At 42.4% G+C, this 20,056-nt stretch overlaps 1 protein-coding gene across 3 annotated transcripts in view; it reads left to right on the plus strand.

Annotated features, from left to right (window-relative positions):
* Positions 1-20,056, plus strand: part of mbtps2 (membrane-bound transcription factor peptidase, site 2) — a 113,898-nt gene that overhangs the window by 75,153 nt on the left and 18,689 nt on the right. The window contains exons 8-10 of one of the 3 annotated variants that reach the window (XM_036945614.2): positions 650-741; positions 18,954-19,176; positions 19,290-19,365. In XM_036945614.2, the coding sequence (XP_036801509.1) occupies positions 650-741; positions 18,954-19,176; positions 19,290-19,365 (391 nt within the window). Of the gene's footprint in view, position 1; positions 121-257; positions 377-649; positions 742-18,953; positions 19,177-19,289; positions 19,366-20,056 lie in introns of those variants that run through there. The other 2 variants (XM_090199215.1, XM_090199216.1) reach the window with 2 other exon arrangements.

Genomic DNA, 20,056 nt, shown 5'->3' on the forward strand with positions numbered 1-20,056 from the left:
GTTTACAGGAGGTTGGATACTTCTATAGAATGCTGCAGTAACAACAGTCTGATCTCTCCCTGTAGTTTACAGGAGGTTGGATACTTCTATAGAATGCTGCAGTGACAACAGTCTGATCTCTCCCTGTAGTTTACAGGAGGTTCGATACTTCTATAGAATGCTGCAGTAACAACAGTCTGATCTCTCCCTGTAGTTTACAGGAGGTTGGATACTTCTATAGAATGCTGCAGTAACAACAGTCTGATCTCTCCCTGTAGTTTACAGGAGGTTGGATACTTCCATAGAATGCTGCAGTAACAACAGTCTGATCTCTCCCTGTAGTTTACAGGAGGTTGGATACTTTTATAGAATGCTGCAGTAACAGCAGTCTGACTGATCTCTCCCTGTAGTTTACAGGAGTTTGGATACTTCTATAGAATGATGCAGTAACAACAGTCTGATCTCTCCCTGTAGTTTACAGGAGGTTGGATACATCCATAGAATGCTGCAGTAACAACAGTCTGATCTCTCCCTGTAGTTTACAGGAGGTTGGATACTTCTATAGAATGCTGCAGTAACAACAGTCTGATCTCTCCCTGTAGTTTACAGGAGGTTGGATACTTCTATAGAATCCTGCAGTAACAGCAGTCTGACTGATCTCTCCCTGTAGTTTACAGGAGGTTGGATACTTCCATAGAATGCTGCAGTAACAACAGTCTGACTGATCTTTGCTTCTCCTACACCAAACTACAGGAGAAGGAGGTGAGACACACAAACAGACACACACATAAGGCTGACCCCATTTAGTTGACTGGTCGATTGTTTGGTTGATAGCCTGTTTGTCGAGCGGTCGCAAATATATGTGACACCAGTTTGAGCCGTTCCCCTCTCAGTAGACAAATCCTTTGAGGAGGCTGCAGGTATGGTACAGTCCAATAGGAACGGGATTAAGACTCAGAAGGCGGGGCTCCAGAATGCACGTTCTCCCGCCAATTCGTGCTCATTCATTATTTCATAAGTTCATTGTGTGAATTGTTTACCCTTTGATTGGTAGTCTATCAATTCTCCATTACATACACTGAGTACAAAACATTATGAAACCCTGCTTTTTCCATGACAGACTGACCAGGTGGAAGCTATGATCCCTTATTGATGTCACTTGTTAAATCCATTTCAATCAGTGTAGATGAACGGGAGGAGGCAGGTTAAATAATCATTTTTAAGCTTAGAGATAATTGAGACATGGATTGTGTATGTGTGTCATTCAGAGGATGAATGGGCAAGACAAAATATTGAAGTGCCTTTGAACTGGGTTTGGTAGTAGGTGCCAGGTGCACCGGTTTGTGTCAAGAACGGCAATGCTGCTGGGTGTAACACATAGAGGTAGACCTCGGCTACCTGGCCTGATTACACACAGAGGTAGACCTCGGCTACCTGGCCTGATTACACACAGAGGTAGACCTCGGCTACCTGGCCTGATTACACACAGAGGTAGACCTCGGCTACCTGGCCTGATTACACACAGAGGTAGACCTCGGCTACCTGGCCTGATTACACACAGAGGTAGACCTCGGCTACCTGGCCTGATTACACACAGAGGTAGACCTCGGCTACCTGGCCTGATTACACACAGAGGTAGACCTCGGCTACCTGGCCTGATTACACACAGAGGTAGACCTCGGCTACCTGGCCTGATTACACACATAGGTAGACCTCGGCTACCTGGCCTGATTACACACATAGGTAGACCTCGGCTACCTGGCCTGATTACACACAGAGGTAGACCTCGGCTACCTGGCCTGATTACACACAGAGGTAGACCTCGGCTACCTGGCCTGATTACACACAGAGGTAAGACCTCGGCTACCTGGCCTGATTACACACAGAGGTAGACCTCGGCTACCTGGCCTGATTACACACAGAGGTAGACCTCGGCTACCTGGCCTGATTACACACAGAGGTAGACCTCGGCTACCTGGCCTGATTACACACATAGGTAGACCTCGGCTACCTGGCCTGATTACACACAGAGGTAGACCTCGGCTACCTGGCCTGATTACACACAGAGGTAGACCTCGGCTACCTGGCCTGATTACACACAGAGGTAGACCTCGGCTACCTGGCCTGATTACACACAGAGGTAGACCTCGGCTACCTGGCCTGATTACACACAGAGGTAGACCTCGGCTACCTGGCCTGATTACACACAGAGGTAGACCTCGGCTACCTGGCCTGATTACACACAGAGGTAGACCTCGGCTACCTGGCCTGATTACACACAGAGGTAAGACCTCGGCTACCTGGCCTGATTACACACAGAGGTAGACCTCGGCTACCTGGCCTGATTACACACAGAGGTAGACCTCGGCTACCTGACATGCACCAAAATGTATAAATATGTCCATCAGGGGATGTCTGTAGGGGTTAAAGTCCCGTCACTGCAACGGTTTTCTGTCATTAGGATTCTGGAGAGGTCGTTTCCGCAATAAAATCCAAATCCATTCCTTGCTGCCAAAGTTGCCGTTGTGCCCTTGGGCAGAATATAATATTATAACTCCCTTCTCTTACAGGTTTTGGTTTTTCCATTTATGTTTTGAGGTTTGACCTTTAGCACACCGATTGGTGTCACCTCATTAGTCAGTAAATGTGCTGGCTTGACCATCTCTTTAGTCAGTAGGTGTTACACCTGTACTGGCTTGTCCATCTCTTTAGTCAGAAGGTGTTACACCTGTACTGGCTTGTCCATCTCTTTAGTCAGTAGGTGTTACACCTGTACTGGCTTGACCATCTCTTTAGTCAGTAGGTGTTACACCTGTACTGGCTTGTCCATCTCTTTAGTCAGAAGGTGTTACACCTGTACTGGCTTGTTCATCTCTTTAGTCAGTAGGTGTTACACCTGTACTGGCTTGTCCATCTCTTTAGTCAGTAGGTGTTTCACCTGTACTGGCTTGTCCATCTCTTTAGTCAGTAGGTGTTACACCTGTACTGGCTTGTCCATCTCTTTAGTCAGTAGGTGTTTCACCTGTACTGGCTTGTCCATCTCTTTAGTCAGTAGGTGTTACACCTGTACTGGCTTGTCCATCTCTTTAGTCAGTAGGTGTTACACCTGTACTGGCTTGTCCATCTCTTTAGTCAGTAGGTGTTACACCTGTACTGGCTTGTCCATCTCTTTAGTCAGAAGGTGTTACACCTGTACTGGCTTGTCCATCTCTTTAGTCAGTAGGTGTTACACCTGTACTGGCTTGTTCATCTCTTTAGTCAGTAGGTGTTACACCTGTACTGGCTTGTCCATCTCTTTAGTCAGTAGGTGTTACACCTGTACTGGCTTGTTCATCTCTTTAGTCAGAAGGTGTTACACCTGTACTGGCTTGTCCATCTCTTTAGTCAGTAGGTGTTACACCTGTACTGGCTTGTCCATCTCTTTAGTCAGTAGGTGTTACACCTGTACTGGCTTGTCCATCTCTTTAGTCAGTAGGTGTTACACCTGTACTGGCTTGTTCATCTCTTTAGTCAGAAGGTGTTACACCTGTACTGGCTTGTCCATCTCTTTAGTCAGTAGGTGTTACACCTGTACTGGCTTGTCCATCTCTTTAGTCAGTAGGTGTTACACCTGTACTGGCTTGTCCATCTCTTTAGTCAGTAGGTGTTACACCTGTACTGGCTTGTTCATCTCTTTAGTCAGTAGGTGTTACACCTGTACTGGCTTGTCCATCTCTTTAGTCAGAAGGTGTTACACCTGTACTGGCTTGTCCATCTCTTTAGTCAGTAGGTGTTTCACCTGTACTGGCTTGTCCATCTCTTTAGTCAGTAGGTGTTACACCTGTACTGGCTTGTCCATCTCTTTAGTCAGAAGGTGTTACACCTGTACTGGCTTGTTCATCTCTTTAGTCAGTAGGTGTTACACCTGTACTGGCTTGTCCATCTCTTTAGTCAGAAGGTGTTACACCTGTACTGGCTTGTCCATCTCTTTAGTCAGTAGGTGTTACACCTGTACTGGCTTGTCCATCTCTTAAGTCAGTAGGTGTTACACCTGTACTGGCTTGTCCATCTCTTTAGTCAGTAGGTGTTACACCTGTACTGGCTTGTCCATCTCTTTAGTCAGTAGGTGTTTCACCTGTACTGGCTTGTCCATCTCTTTAGTCAGTAGGTGTTTCACCTGTACTGGCTTGTCCATCTCTTTAGTCAGTAGGTGTTTCACCTGTACTGGCTTGTCCATCTCTTTAGTCAGTAGGTGTTACACCTGTACTGGCTTGTCCATCTCTTTAGTCAGTAGGTGTTACACCTGTACTGGCTTGTCCATCTCTTTAGTCAGAAGGTGTTACACCTGTACTGGCTTGTCCATCTCTTTAGTCAGTAGGTGTTACACCTGTACTGGCTTGTTCATCTCTTTAGTCAGTAGGTGTTACACCTGTACTGGCTTGTCCATCTCTTTAGTCAGTAGGTGTTACACCTGTACTGGCTTGTTCATCTCTTTAGTCAGAAGGTGTTACACCTGTACTGGCTTGTCCATCTCTTTAGTCAGTAGGTGTTACACCTGTACTGGCTTGTCCATCTCTTTAGTCAGTAGGTGTTACACCTGTACTGGCTTGTCCATCTCTTTAGTCAGTAGGTGTTACACCTGTACTGGCTTGTCCATCTCTTTAGTCAGTAGGTGTTACACCTGTACTGGCTTGTCCATCTCTTTAGTCAGTAGGTGTTACACCTGTACTGGCTTGTTCATCTCTTTAGTCAGTAGGTGTTACACCTGTACTGGCTTGTCCATCTCTTTAGTCAGAAGGTGTTACACCTGTACTGGCTTGTCCATCTCTTTAGTCAGTAGGTGTTTCACCTGTACTGGCTTGTCCATCTCTTTAGTCAGTAGGTGTTACACCTGTACTGGCTTGTCCATCTCTTTAGTCAGAAGGTGTTACACCTGTACTGGCTTGTTCATCTCTTTAGTCAGTAGGTGTTACACCTGTACTGGCTTGTCCATCTCTTTAGTCAGAAGGTGTTACACCTGTACTGGCTTGTCCATCTCTTTAGTCAGTAGGTGTTACACCTGTACTGGCTTGTCCATCTCTTAAGTCAGTAGGTGTTACACCTGTACTGGCTTGTCCATCTCTTTAGTCAGTAGGTGTTACACCTGTACTGGCTTGTCCATCTCTTTAGTCAGTAGGTGTTTCACCTGTACTGGCTTGTCCATCTCTTTAGTCAGTAGGTGTTTCACCTGTACTGGCTTGTCCATCTCTTTAGTCAGTAGGTGTTACACCTGTACTGGCTTGTCCATCTCTTTAGTCAGTAGGTGTTTCACCTGTACTGGCTTGTCCATCTCTTTAGTCAGTAGGTGTTACACCTGTACTGGCTTGTCCATCTCTTTAGTCAGTAGGTGTTACACCTGTACTGGCTTGTCCATCTCTTTAGTCAGTAGGTGTTACACCTGTACTGGCTTGTCCATCTCTTTAGTCAGTAGGTGTTACACCTGTACTGGCTTGTCCATCTATGTAGTCAGTAGGTGTTACACCTGTACTGGCTTGTCCATCTCTTTAGTCAGTAGGTGTTACACCTGTACTGGCTTGTCCATCTCTTTAGTCAGTAGGTGTTTCACCTGTACTGGCTTGTCCATCTCTTTAGTCAGTAGGTGTTTCACCTGTACTGGCTTGTCCATCTCTTTAGTCAGTAGGTGTTTCACCTGTACTGGCTTGTCCATCTCTTTAGTCAGTAGGTGTTACACCTGTACTGGCTTGTCCATCTCTTTAGTCAGTAGGGGGTTTCACCTGTACTGGCTTGTCCATCTCTTTAGTCAGTAGGTGTTACACCTGTACTGGCTTGTCCATCTCTTTAGTCAGTAGGTGTTACACCTGTACTGGCTTGTCCATCTCTTTAGTCAGTAGGTGTTACACCTGTACTGGCTTGTCCATCTCTTTAGTCAGTAGGTGTTACACCTGTACTGGCTTGTCCATCTATGTAGTCAGTAGGTGTTACACCTGTACTGGCTTGTCCATCTCTTTAGTCAGTAGGTGTTACACCTGTACTGGCTTGTCCATCTCTTTAGTCAGAAGGTGTTACACCTGTACTGGCTTGTCCATCTCTTTAGTCAGTAGGTGTTACACCTGTACTGGCTTGTCCATCTCTTTAGTCAGTAGGTGTTTCACCTGTACTGGCTTGTCCATCTCTTTAGTCAGAAGGTGTTACACCTGTACTGGCTTGTCCATCTCTTTAGTCAGTAGGTGTTACACCTGTACTGGCTTGTCCATCTCTTTAGTCAGTAGGGGTTTCACCTGTACTGGCTTGTCCATCTCTTTAGTCAGTAGGTGTTACACCTGTACTGGCTTGTCCATCTCTTTAGTCAGTAGGTGTTACACCTGTACTGGCTTGTCCATCTCTTTAGTCAGTAGGGGGTTTCACCTGTACTGGCTTGTCCATCTCTTTAGTCAGTAGGTGTTACACCTGTACTGGCTTGTCCATCTCTTTAGTCAGTAGGTGTTTCACCTGTACTGGCTTGTCCATCTCTTTAGTCAGTAGGGGGTTTCACCTGTACTGGCTTGTCCATCTCTTTAGTCAGTAGGTGTTACACCTGTACTGGCTTGTCCATCTCTTTAGTCAGTAGGTGTTTCACCTGTACTGGCTTGTCCATCTCTTTAGTCAGAAGGTGTTTCACCTGTGCTATCACAGGTTTCTATTGGCTGGCCCAGTGCTCCAGTTTCCTTGAGAGAGGTGGAGGGTCAACATCTTTAGTTGGCTCCTATTTGATTTCTAGAAAAACAATCCTATATCTGATCTTCCCTGTTTTTTGTTTTGCTCCACCTTTTTGGTTTGCTTCCTGTCTTTAAGTTGGTATGGGTTATTATTTTGTTTGCCTCTTAGTGGGCAAATTTAGTGGGCTCTCATGGTGGGTGTCTTAAGTTCCAGTTGTTGCTACTAGTCAACTGTATGAGTGTCTTTCAGAACCCCTCCTAGAACCCCACCTGTTTAGTTTTGGTTTGTCAGTGACTCTTTATTATTTCCCCCTTCTGTTTGAGTGACATTATTTGGTTTTCTTGTTGGGGAACGTAACAAAATGGGGGCTCATCCGGGAATTGTTTCCCATTTAGTATGTTAATATCTCTAATCACCTACTCTGAAGCTCTGCTGTGCTCAGATATTTGAGTGTTCAAAATACACTTTTGTGGTCGAGTTTGTCACTGACATCCACCTTGAGGGGTTGGTTACAAGACGGGTAGAATCATCTTGCATAAACACTTAGAAAATAAAACAAAACATGGACTTTAAGTTGGAAGCATTTGTGAAAAACTACATGGGAGATGCTTGATAAATGTATGAAGGTGAATCTGCTTGTCATTGCAAAGCATTATGATATCAAAGTTGCAGGTGCTGACTAGAAAGCAGTAGTCAAGGAGTTAGTCTTTACTGCTTTGGTGTAGGAGGACATCCTTCCATAGAGGAAGGATGATGGAAAGGGTTCTACAGGTGGTAGAGTACACCCCATAGAGGAAGGATGATGGAAAGGGTTCTACAGGTGGTAGAGTACACCCCATAGAGGGAGGAGGATGGAAAGGGTTCTACAGGTGGTAGAGTATACCCCATAGAGGGAGGAGGATGGAAAGGGTTCTACAGGTGGTAGAGTATACCCCATAGAGGGAGGAGGATGGAAAGGGTTCTACAGGTGGTAGAGTACACCCCATAGAGGGAGGATGATGGAAAGGGTTATACAGGTGGTAGAGTATACCCCATAGAGGAAGGATGATGGAAAGGGTTCTACAGGTGGTAGAGTACACCCCATAGAGGGAGGATGATGGAAAGGGTTCTACAGGTGGTAGAGTACACCCCATAGAGGGAGGATGATGGAAAGGGTTCTACAGGTGGTAGAGTACACCCCATAGAGGGAGGATGATGGAAAGGGTTCTACAGGTGGTAGAGTACACCCCATAGAGGGAGGATGATGGAAAGGGTTCTACAGGTGGTAGAGTATACCCCATAGAGGGAGGATGATGGAAAGGGTTCTACAGGTGGTAGAGTATACCCCATAGAGGGAGGAGGATGGAAAGGGTTCTACAGGTGGTAGAGTACACCCCATAGAGGGTTGATGATGGAAAGGGTCCTATGGGTGGTAGAGTATACCTCATAGATGTGCAACTGAGAGAGAGAGAACTAAAGGCAAAATGGAAACAACAGAAACTAGAACTGGAGCACAAGGAAAGGAAACGTGCAGCCACACTAGAACAAGAAGAACATTCACATGCCTTTCGATTTAAAGAGATAGATCTGGAAGCACTCTGAATCCAGTCAGGCCATCCTGCACCCTCAACAGAGTTTGATCTTGATCAGAACAGCTGGCTTGTACTGCCTTTCATGGAGAAGGAGGTGGATGTATATTTTAGTGTTTGAGCGGATTGCCACGTCCTCCAAAGTGTTCTTGTGGAAAAAGTTCAGAAAGTGGAATCTGCTTTAGCTCTTGGCCAAATTTCAGATTATGACACTGTTAAACTTGCTATCCTTTGCAGTTACGAGTCAGAGGTTTACAGACAATTGTTCCGTAAATTATGAAAAACAATCACAAAGCCACGTTGAGTTCGCAAGAGAATTAGCATGTCTTTTTGATCAGTGTTTGGTGTTCTCAAGAGGTCAAGGACCTTGAGGATTTAAAGACACTCATACTTCTCAAGTAGTTAAAAAATTGCGAGAGAGCTGCAGTTCTTGCAGATGAGTTTGTGTTGACACACAAAACTACTTTCACGTAACAAGGCACCCAGTAGTTATCCCTACGCAAAAAGCAATCAAGATAAGTCACCTCCTACTGCAAGGTATCAGTCATTTTCTAACAGTGAAGGGGGGGTCTCATTCATTTTCGGAAACGATTTGGCTGGAGGGAAGTTCGTGTCAAATCTTGTTGTTTGTAAGAAACCCAGAGTAGAGGAACTTGATGGGTTATCAGAACCCTAGCGTGTCGACTGTTTATGATTTTTCAACGCCGAAACCGATTTATTGGAGGACCAAAATCGGCTAATTTTATTAATTCATTGTAAAAATATATATATATATATATATATATATATTTGTATATTTAAAAAAAAAAAAAATCGTCTGGATATTTATTATTTGAATATTTATTTATTTGTAATGACAATTACAACAATACTGAATGAACAATGAACAGTTTTATTTGAACTTAATATAATATATAAATAAAATCAATTTAGTCTGAAATAAATAATGAAACATGCTCAATTTGGTTTAAATAATGCAAAAACAGTGTTGGAGAAGAAAGTAAAAGTGCAATATGTGCCATGTAAAAAAGTTAACGTTTAACCTTTCTGATCTCCCCATCCCGGATCCGGGATCGTGAATACAGACTCAAGCTCATTACCATAACGCAACGTTAACTATTCATGAAAATCGCAAATGAAATGAAATAAATATGCTAGCTCTCAAGCTTAGCCTTTTGTTAACAACACTGTCATCTCAGATTTTCAAAATATGCTTCTCAACCATTGCAAAACAAGCATTTGTGTAACAGTATTGATGGCTAACGTAGCATTTAGCGTAGCATTTAGCATTAGCATTCAGCTGGCAACATTTACATAAAAAAACAGAAAAGCATTCAAATAAAATAATTTACCTTTGAAGAACTTCAGATGTTTTCAATGAGGAGACTCTCAGATAGCAAATGTTCAGTTTTTCCTGAAAGATTATTTGTTTAGGACAAATCGCTCCGTTTTCTGCATCACGTTTAGCTATGAAAAAAACCCTGTATCCAGGATTGTGTAAATCTATCAGCAAGCTCATTAGCATAACACAACGTTAACTATTCATGAAAATGGCTAATGAAATGAAATTAATCTATTTGCTCTCAAGCTTAGCCTTTTGTTAACAACACTGTCATCTCAGATTTTCAAAATATGCTTTTGAACCATAGCTAAACAAGCATTTGTGTAAGAGTATTGATAGCCTAGCATTGCATTAAGCCTAGCATTCAGCATGCAACATTTTCCACAAAAAACCATAAAAGCATTCAAATAAAATAATTTACCTTTGAAGAACTTCAGATGTTTTCAATGAGGAGACTCTGTTAGATAGCAAATGTTCCGTTTTTACAAAAAAATATTATTCGACTAATCACTCCGGAAACAAAAAAATTGAAAAAAAAAAAGTCATTAAAACGCGAACTTTTTTCCAAATTAACTCCATAATATCGACAGAAACATGGCAAACGATGTTTAGAATCAATCCTCAAGGTGTTTTTCACATATCTATCGACGATAAAATCCATCGTGGCAGTTTACTTTCAATTCTGAAGAAATGGAACGCGCATGGACTTACTGATTACGCACACAGGACACCGGGCGGGACACCAGGTAAATGTAGTCTCTTATGGTCAATCTTCCAATGATATGCCTACAAACACGTCACAATGCTGCAGACACCTCGGGGAATATACAGAAAGCGCAGGCTCATTCCTGGCGCATTCACAGCCATATAAGGAGACATTGGAACACAGCGCCTTCAGAATCCGGGGCATTTCCTGTATGAAACATCATCTTGGTTTCGCCTGTTGCATTAGTTCTGGGGCACGCACAGATAATATCTTTGCAGTTTTGGAGACGTCAGAGTTGTGTCTTTCCAAGGCTGTCAATTCCATGCATAGTCGAGCATCTTTTCGTGACAAAATATTGCGCTTAAAACGGGCACGTCTTTTTATCCAATAATGACACAGCGCCCCTATAGGTTCAAGAGGTTAAGTTCCGTGCTCAGAACATATGAAAGCTGGTGGTTCAATATCCCCAGTTCTACAACATTCCCATCAAAGAAATATTAGGTTGCAGTTATAATAGGAATTATGACGTGTCGACTAGTTCTCTCTTATACCATTTGCATTTCATATATCTTGGACTATTGGATGTTCTAATAGGCACTTTAGTATTGCCAGCCTAATCTCAGGAGTTGATAGGCTTGTCATAAGTCATAAACAGCCCTGTACATCAAACATTCCTAAGAGCTGCTGGCAAATGCAGTAAAGTTTGAATGAACGCTTACGATCCTGCTGCTGCCTACCACTGCTCAGTCAGACTGCTCTATCAAATATCAAATCATAGACTTAGTTATAATAAACACACAGAAATACAAGCCTCAGTTTCCGGATTTGACCATATTAATGACCTATCGTTTCGAAAACAAAACGTTTATTCTTTCAGTGAAATACGGAACCGTTCCGTATTTTATCTAATGGGTGGCATCCCATCAGTCTAAATATTGCTGTTACATTGTACAACCTTCAATGTTATGTCATAATTATGTAAAATTCTGGCAAATTAGTTCGCAAAGAGCCAGTTGGCCCAAACTGCTGCATATACCCTGACTGCATGCAATGAATGCAAGAGAAGTGACACAATTTCCCTAGTTAATCCTCAACACTAAATCATCTGAATCTCTACATTTAAAATTTTAGGTCAACAACATATTCAAAAGCAATAGCAGTGTTTTTTTACAGTGGATAATAGCTCAGAATCATTTGCCTGCTAACATGAATTTATTTTAACTAAATATGCAGGTTTAAAAATATATACTTCTGATTTTAAGAAAGGCATTGGATGTTTATGGTTAGGTACATTCGTGCAACGATTGTGCTTTTTTCACGGACGCGAAGTTGAAGTAGGCTGTGATTCGATGATAAATTAACAGGCACCGCATTGATTATATGCAACGCAGGACAAGCTAGTTAACCTAGTAATTTCATCAACTATGTGTAGTTAACTAGTGAATGTGTATTGTTTTTTATAAGATTAGTTTAATGCTAGCTAGCAACTTACCTTGGCTCCTTGCTGCACTCGCGTATCAGGTGGTCAGCCTGCCACGCAGTTTCCTTCTGGAATGCAATATAATCATCCATAAACGGTGTCCAAAAATGCCGATTACCGGTTGTTATGAAAACTTGAAATTGTCCCTTATTAATCGGCCGACCTCTACTAACGTGATTCCAGCATGTGCCGTTACACGCGCCATGTCTAAGAAAGCCACCGGGAGCAAGTCTAGTGTTGAGGATGTCAGCGATCCCACCATGGTCGATCTGTCTGAGACGTTTATGGGTGATCCTGATTTCAGTAAACCTCCTGAGTTGACCTCTCCTTTGCAAACCCCAAAGGTGAGCGAGTTTGTAGAACCGCTGAAGGAAGAGAGGCTCCCTACAGCTGACACTTCAATGTCTAGTAAATATGTTTCCCTCTCCCCTTTTTCTGCTAAGATATGGCCAGAGAAGGAGTTTGATGAAGTTCGTGGGGGGATTCTTTGACAGAGATGGTGTTCTAATGAGGAAATGGCGTTCTAGCAACACTTCTGGGCAGGACGATTGTCCCAGTGTATCTCAAATTGTCATTCCAATTGCACTTCAACAAGAGATAGAGGTTGGCTCACGATGGTAGTATGGCAGGCCATCTTGGGCTCAACAAGATGTATGACCATGTCTTGCTTAACTTCTTCTGGTCTGATTTGAAACAGGATGTTGTGACTAACCGAACTGGGCTGTACCGGTTGCACCTTTGCTATTCCTGCGTTTGACTAACATTTCAGCAGGGTTCTGGTGAACTGTGTTCGTCCTTTGCCCAGAGCAAAGAGTAGTAATCAGTTTTCTCTTGACAATCGTGTGCATTTAAGCTAACCCAAACCCTTTTCCTAACCTTAACTTCCCATCACTAGGAGCATGTATTAATCCTGCTGTAGGACTCATTGGAGCCAGCACTAGCAGGTCAAACGAAAGACTAAAATGAACGAGTCGCTCAGAAAAACAAATCATGACTCTCGAGTCATTAAAAATAGTTGTTAAAAAAAGAAGAATCGTTTGCCAACTGCACATCACTAATGCACCTGTGTGCGTCCTTATTAAATTCTGAGGCTTTGAAGAGAATTTACTGTATTATTCAATATTATTATATATGTTACCACATTTACTTTTTCTCAAACAGCAAAGTCACTATCCTATGTCAATCTTCCATCCCCTGTAGTAGGCCTAATAAAGTTGACCTATTCTACTGGTCAGCTTGTTCTATGCAAGAAATAAATATTCCAAACAGACTCTGGGACAGTTGTGGGACAATAGATTTTTTTTTAATTCATACAACCACTGCACATCAAAAAGACTTTCAGGAGCAATGAGGCTAATAGTACAGATCAGAACGTTTAGCTTAACATGTTGATAAACTATTATTTCTTCACATTATAAGCGCAGAAATGCGCACACGGCAGTAGGCTACGTGCGAATGTTCCGAAATGCAATTATCCTGAAAACACTGTTCTCAAGAGCGCAATGCACATACGAGCAGTTTCATGTGACAGAGATGAAAATATTCATTAGAAATGTAGGAAGAGGGTAGATCTAAGGTTGATAATATGACTGGGTAGTAATGCCTTTGGCTACTGGACAATGAAAAAAAACGTTGATTTGAAAACCAATAGAACATGAGATAAATGCTGGTTTCAATGGCCAATGAGGAAGTGTTTATATATACTGAACAAAAATATAAACGCAACATGTAATGTATTGGCCTCATGTTTCATGAGCTGAATTAAAAGTCCCCAGAAATGTATGCACAAAAATATTATTTCACTCAACTTTTGTGCACAAATTTGTTTACATCCCTGTTACTGAGCATTTCTCCTTTGCCAAGATAATCCATCCACCTGACAGGTGTGGTATATCAAGAAGCTGATTAAACAGCATGATCATTATCACAGATGCACCTTGTGCTAGGGACAATAAAAGGCCACTCTCTAAAATGTGCAAAGATGTCTCAACTTTTGAGGGAGGTTGCCTTTGGCATGCTGACTGCAGGAATGTCCCTCAGAGCTGTTGCCAGATAATTTAATGTTAATTTCTCTATAGGCCGGCTCCACCGTCGTTTTAGAGAATTTGGCAGTGCGTCCAACCGGGCCTCACAACCGCAGACCACGTGTAACCACAACAGCCCAGGACCTCTGGCTTCTTCACCTGCGGGATTGTGTGAGACCAGCCACCCGGATAGTTGATGAAACTGAGGAGTATTTCTGTCTGTATTAAAGCCCTTTTGTGGGGAAAAACTCATTCTGATTGGCTAGGCCTGGCTCCCAAGAGGGTGGGCCTATGCCCTTCCAGGCCCACCCGGTGCACCCCTGCCCAGTCATGTGAAATCCATAGGTTAGTGCCTAATGAATTTATTTCAATTGACTGATTTCCTTATATAAACTGTAACTCAGTAAAATCTTTTAAATTGTCGCATGTTGCTTTAATATTTTTTGTTCAGTATTATTCCCACAATTTCTATGGTCGGATTTTGGCTTTTTGAAACAAGGTAAGACATGCATAAAATGTTTCAAACAATTGCGTGTATTGTTACATAGCTTCAAAATGCTGACTGCCTCCACTCAAATCGCAAGGTGGGGGATGTTGCAACAGGCACTGACCTTTCTCTCCTATCAGAACGAACCGTGCCTCGAGTAGGCCTATGTCGATATTAAAATTATCCTACATTTATATTAGTCAATCATAACTGGCATTTAGCCAATATACACTACATGACCAAAAGTATGTAGACACCTGCTCGTCGAACATCTCATTCCAAAATCCACTCTTCTGGTAAGGCTTGTTGGAACATTGCTGCGGGGACTTGCTTCCATTTAGCCACGAGCATTAATGAGGTCAGGCCCTGATGTTGGGCAATTAGACCTGGCTCGCAGTCGGCGTTCAAATTCATCCGAAAGGTGTTCGATGGGATTGAGGTCAGGGCTCTGCAGGCCAGTCAAATTCTTCCACACTGATCTTAACAAACCATTTCTGTATGGACCTCACTTTGTCTCCGGGGTATTGTCATGCTGAAACAGGAAAGGGCCTTCCCCAAACTGTTGTCATAAAGGTGGAAGTCAGAATCATCTAGAATGTCATTGTATGCTGTAGCGTTAAGATTTCCTTTCATTGGAACTAAGGGGCCTAGTCTGAACCATGAAAAACAGACCCAGACCATTATTCCTCCTCCACCAAACTTTACAGTTGGCACTCTGCATTTGGGCAGGTAGCATTCTCCTGGCATCCTCCAAACCCAGATTCGTCCGTCAGACTGCCTGATGTGGTGAAGCGTGATTCATCACTCCAAAGAACGTGCTTCCACTGCTCTAGAGTCCATTGGTGGCGAGCTTTACACCACTTCAGCCGATGCTTGGCATTGCTGGCCATGGAAACCCATTTCATGAAGCTCCTGACGAACAGTTATTGTGCAGACGTTGCTTCCAGATGCAGTTTGGATCTTGGTAGTGAGTGTTGCAGCTGAGGACAGGCGTTTTTTACGCTCTACGCCCTTCAGCACTCGGCGGTCCCATTCTGTGAGCTTGTGTGTCCTACCACTTCACGGCTGAGCAGTTGTTGCTCCTAGATGTTTCCACTTCACAATAACAGCACTTACAGTTGACCGGGGCATCTCTAGCAGGGCAGAAATTTGACGAACTGACTTGTTAGAAACGGGGCATCCTATGACGGTGCCACTTTGAAAGTCACCGAGCTCTTCAGTAAGGCCATTCTACTGTCACTGTTTGTCTATGGAGCTTTCTTGGCTGTGTGCTCAATTTTATACACCTGTCAGCAACGGGTGTGGCTGAACTGGCCAAATCCATGAATTTGAACTGGTGTCCACATACTTTTGTATATATACTTTATATTTTTAAAGTATATTTTCTGGTGCCTCCCTCATGTCAGCATCGGTGTGGACATGAGGCTGTAGCCAATATGCATATAACCTACACCTGTAGGTAATCCTTTTAAATGAATATCTTATTAACACTTTGTTCTAGCTAGCTATTTGTGTAGGTAGCTATCAAGTAAGCCCAATGATAGGCTATACATTTGTCTTAACAAAATATCTGGAGTTTTTCGGTTTTGAATCATTTTAATTGGCTATTTGTTAATGGCTCGGTGCCCTCGCAGAAGGCCTGGATTCCCTAGTAGATTGGGCACCTCTAGAAGGGCAAAAGGCCTTGCCCCTAAAATCACATACTTCCAGGCCTGAAGCCGTCAATGCACAACAATTCTTAATGCAATTGCGGGAAAAACACTTTTCAGATGATTAATTATACTTTGTCATTATAATTCATTATTATTATAAAAAATCTGGCCTTTTCAAAGTTTATTCATCACGTGCACAGGGTTAGGGCACAGGATATAGCAGGTTTAAAACAGTACAATGAAAGTCTTACCTTGAGCGCTCTTTCCCAACAATGCAGTGATGATGATGATGATGATAATACAGATAATAATCATAAGATAAATCATAATATTGATAATAATAATATAGATAGTAATATAGATAATGATAATATTGATAATGATAATAATATAGATAGTAATATAGATAATAATAATATATATGATAATATAGATAATGATAATATTGATAATAATATAAATACTGATAATATAGATACAGTGCCTTGCAAAAGTATTCGGCCCCCTTGAACTTTGCGACCTTGTGCCACATTTCAGGCTTCAAACATAAAGATATAAAACTGTATTTTTTTGTGAAGAATCAACAACAAGTGGGACACAATCATGAAGTGGAACGACATTTATTGGATATTTCAAACTTTTTTAACAAATCAAAAACTGAAAAATTGGGCGTGCAAAATTATTCAGCCCCTTTACTTTCAGTGCAGCAAACTCTCTCCAGAAGTTCAATGAGAATCTCTAAATGATCCAATGTTGGCCTAAATAACTAATGATGATAAATACAATCCACCTGTGTGTAATCAAGTCTCCGTATAAATGCACCTGCACTGTGATAGTCTCAGAGGTCCGTTAAAAGCGCAGAGAGCATCATGAAGAACAAGGAACACACCAGGCAGGTCCGAGATACTGTTGTGAAGAAGTTTAAAGCCGGATTTGGATACAAAAAGATTTCCCAAGCTTTAAACATCCCAAGGAGCACTGTGCAAGCGATAATATTGAAATGGAAGGAGTATCAGACCAATGCAAATCTACCAAGACCTGGCCGTCCCTCTAAACTTTCAGATCATACAAGGAGAAGACTAATCAGAAATGCAGCCAAGAGGCCCATGATCACTCTGGATGAACTGCAGAGATCTACAGCTGAGGTGGGAGACTCTGTCCATAGGACAACAATCAGTTGTATATTGCACAAATCTGGCCTTTATGGAAGAGTGGCAAGAAGACAGCCATTTCTTAACGATATCCATAAAAAGTGTTGTTTAAAGTTTGCCACAAGCCACCTGGGAGACACACCAAACATGTGGAAGAAGGTGCTCTGGTCAGATGAAACCAAAATTGAACTTTTTGGCAACAATGCAAAACGTTATGTTTGGCGTAAAAGCAACACAGCTGAACACACCATCCCCACTGTCAAACATGGTGGTGGCAGCATCATGGTTTGGGCCTGCTTTTCTTCAGCAGGGACAGGGAAGATGGTTAAAATTGATGGGAAGATGGATGGAGCCAAATACAGGACCATTCTGGAAGAAAACCTGATGGAGTCTGCAAAAGACCTGAGACTGGGACGGAGATTTGTCTTCCAACAAGACAATGATCCAAAACATAAAGCAAAATCTACAATGGAATGGTTAAAAAATAATCATATCCAGGTGTTAGAATGGCCAAGTCAAAGTCCAGATCTGAATCCAATCGAGAATCTGTGGAAAGAACTGAAAACTGCTGTTCACAAATGCTCTCCATCCAACCTCACTGAGCTCGAGCTGTTTTGCAAGGAGGAATGGGAAAAAATGTTTTTTGTGATTCTTCACAAAAAAAGAGACAGTTTTATATCTTTATGTTTGAAGCCTGAAATGTGGCAAAAGGTCGCAAAGTTCAAGGGGGCCGAATACTTTCGCAAGGCACTGTATTTATAGCCACTATGCTGCTTGTTGGACTATAGGTGATTTAAAAGAAATAATAGTAATAATTGAACCTTTATTTAGCTAGACTATAGGTGATAATATAGACCATGCATAGGGTTCTCACTTGGTGGACTACAGCTATGACTGGAATGTACTCTTGCGTAGCAGGTTTGGAGAATTTGGTCTTTATTTTATACTTTTATTTATCTCTGTTTTTCCAGGTAAGTTGACTGAGAACACATTCTCATTTACAACGACGACCTGGGGAATAGTTACAGGGGAGAGGAGGGGGATGAATGAGCCGATTGGAAGGTTAGGAAAAAGGTTAGCTCAAATTATACATTTTAGCTTTTACATTTATCATTTTCATTTAGATTTAATTTAGCTTAACCACGACAGTGATTTTGACAAAGATGTTATTATAGTTGAAATAATACTGTTCCATGAAAATCATAACTGGCACGCAGGTCGCTAGAAATGATAAGATACAGTTGCTGATGGAAGAGCTTGCTGACCCATGGTGTAGCCTATTACTAGTAACTTAACGAGCGTAAAGGCAGGACGATGGATGGTCCAGATTTTATTTTCTGCTTATCTTCATCTCAGGCTCCATGTCTTAATTATTTAATCAGTTAATTTAATCACACAGTGCTTAAAGCATCAGAACAGCTCAGTGCATAGAGTTAATCTAATCACACAGTGCTTAAAGCATCAGAACAGCTCAGTGCATAGACTTAATTTAATCACACAGTGCTTAAAGCATCAGACCAGCTCAGTGCATAGAGTTAATCTAATCACACAGTGCTTAAAGCATCAGACCAGCTCAGTGCATAGAGCTAATTTAATCACACAGTGCTTAAAGCATCAGACCAGCTCAGTGCATAGAGTTAATCTAATCACACAGTGCTTAAAGCATCAGACCAGCTCAGTGCATAGAGTTAATTTAATCAAACACAGGGTGTGTCTATATATGGCAAAATACACGTTTCAAAATGTTGACCGATTGGTTGAAAGAACAAACGACTCTCGGTCGAGCCAGGGTTTGAGGGTGGGGTACAGCCCTACACACACACACACACACACACACACACACACACACACACACACAGATATTGGACTAACTGCTGGTTGTGTTTCAGTATGCGTGTCTCCCGGCTCGTAAGATGCTGTCTGGCAGCCGTGTGTGTCGCAGCAACGCAGACTGCCTCACACACACACATCTTGACACAGACCCAGACACACACTCACCCAGTGTCTGTGTCACACCTTCACTGGAGAACCAGACCAGGTTGATCCGTCTTACCCATCCACCCAATACACAGATGCTGTTTGTGGGGTACCCTCCTCACCTCCAATATGCAGGTCAGTGTGTGTTATTGTCCCTACTGTCTGACCAACTAACCATAACTCTGTCTGCCTGTCTGTCTGTCTTAATGCCTGTCTGTCTGTCTTAATGCCTGTCCTGTCCTCCTCAGTCAGTCTGACCAACTTTGCTCCTCGCTTCGGCTTCCTGAACCTGGACCTACCTGTAGTCATGGAGACCTTCTGCAAGTATCCTTTTGTACATTCAGACTCCATATTATGGCTGTGTTGGAAATGAACAAACCTGAAGCGGCTAGGAAACTACAGCTAACTCGCTAGCAATCACAGCTACCATGCTAGCAACCGCAGCTAACTAGTTAGCAACCCAGAGCAGATCTACTTTGTGGGAGATAGGGAAACTCCATTGGAATCAAATTAACGGCCATTGTTTACGTTACCGATGCATTGTCAATGGGCCACGCTGTGCATTCTACAACAAGGAGAGCACTCCTTCATGGAGTGAATGGGAATCAATTGGGCGCTAGCTCAAAAACCCAACATCAGCATGAATTTCGTGAACAAGAAGCACAACATTACAAATATTTTCCAAGATGGGAGATAATTAACTTGTTCTCTGTAATATCGTATATTTTATTTTTGATTAACTTTTTTTTATTTAATAGTAGTGCTATTTATTTTTTAATAACATTTAAATGTTCTGTGTGGCTCTGTTGGTAGAGCATGGCACTTGCAAAGCCACGGTTGTGGGTTTGTTTCCCACGGAGGACCAGTATGAAAAAGGTATGACCTCACTACTGTAAGTGGCTCTGGATAAGGTCTGCTAAATTACTCAAATGTAAATCATAATTTCCTCAATCAAAGTTTGTACTGACAGATGTAGCCTATTGAATAGCCTATCATGATAGAATATGCATAAAAT

The sequence above is a fragment of the Oncorhynchus mykiss genome, chromosome 15, assembly GCF_057628025.1.
Source record: "Oncorhynchus mykiss isolate SJ-2025 chromosome 15, ASM5762802v1, whole genome shotgun sequence".
In the NCBI taxonomy this organism is placed as follows: domain Eukaryota; kingdom Metazoa; phylum Chordata; class Actinopteri; order Salmoniformes; family Salmonidae; genus Oncorhynchus; species Oncorhynchus mykiss.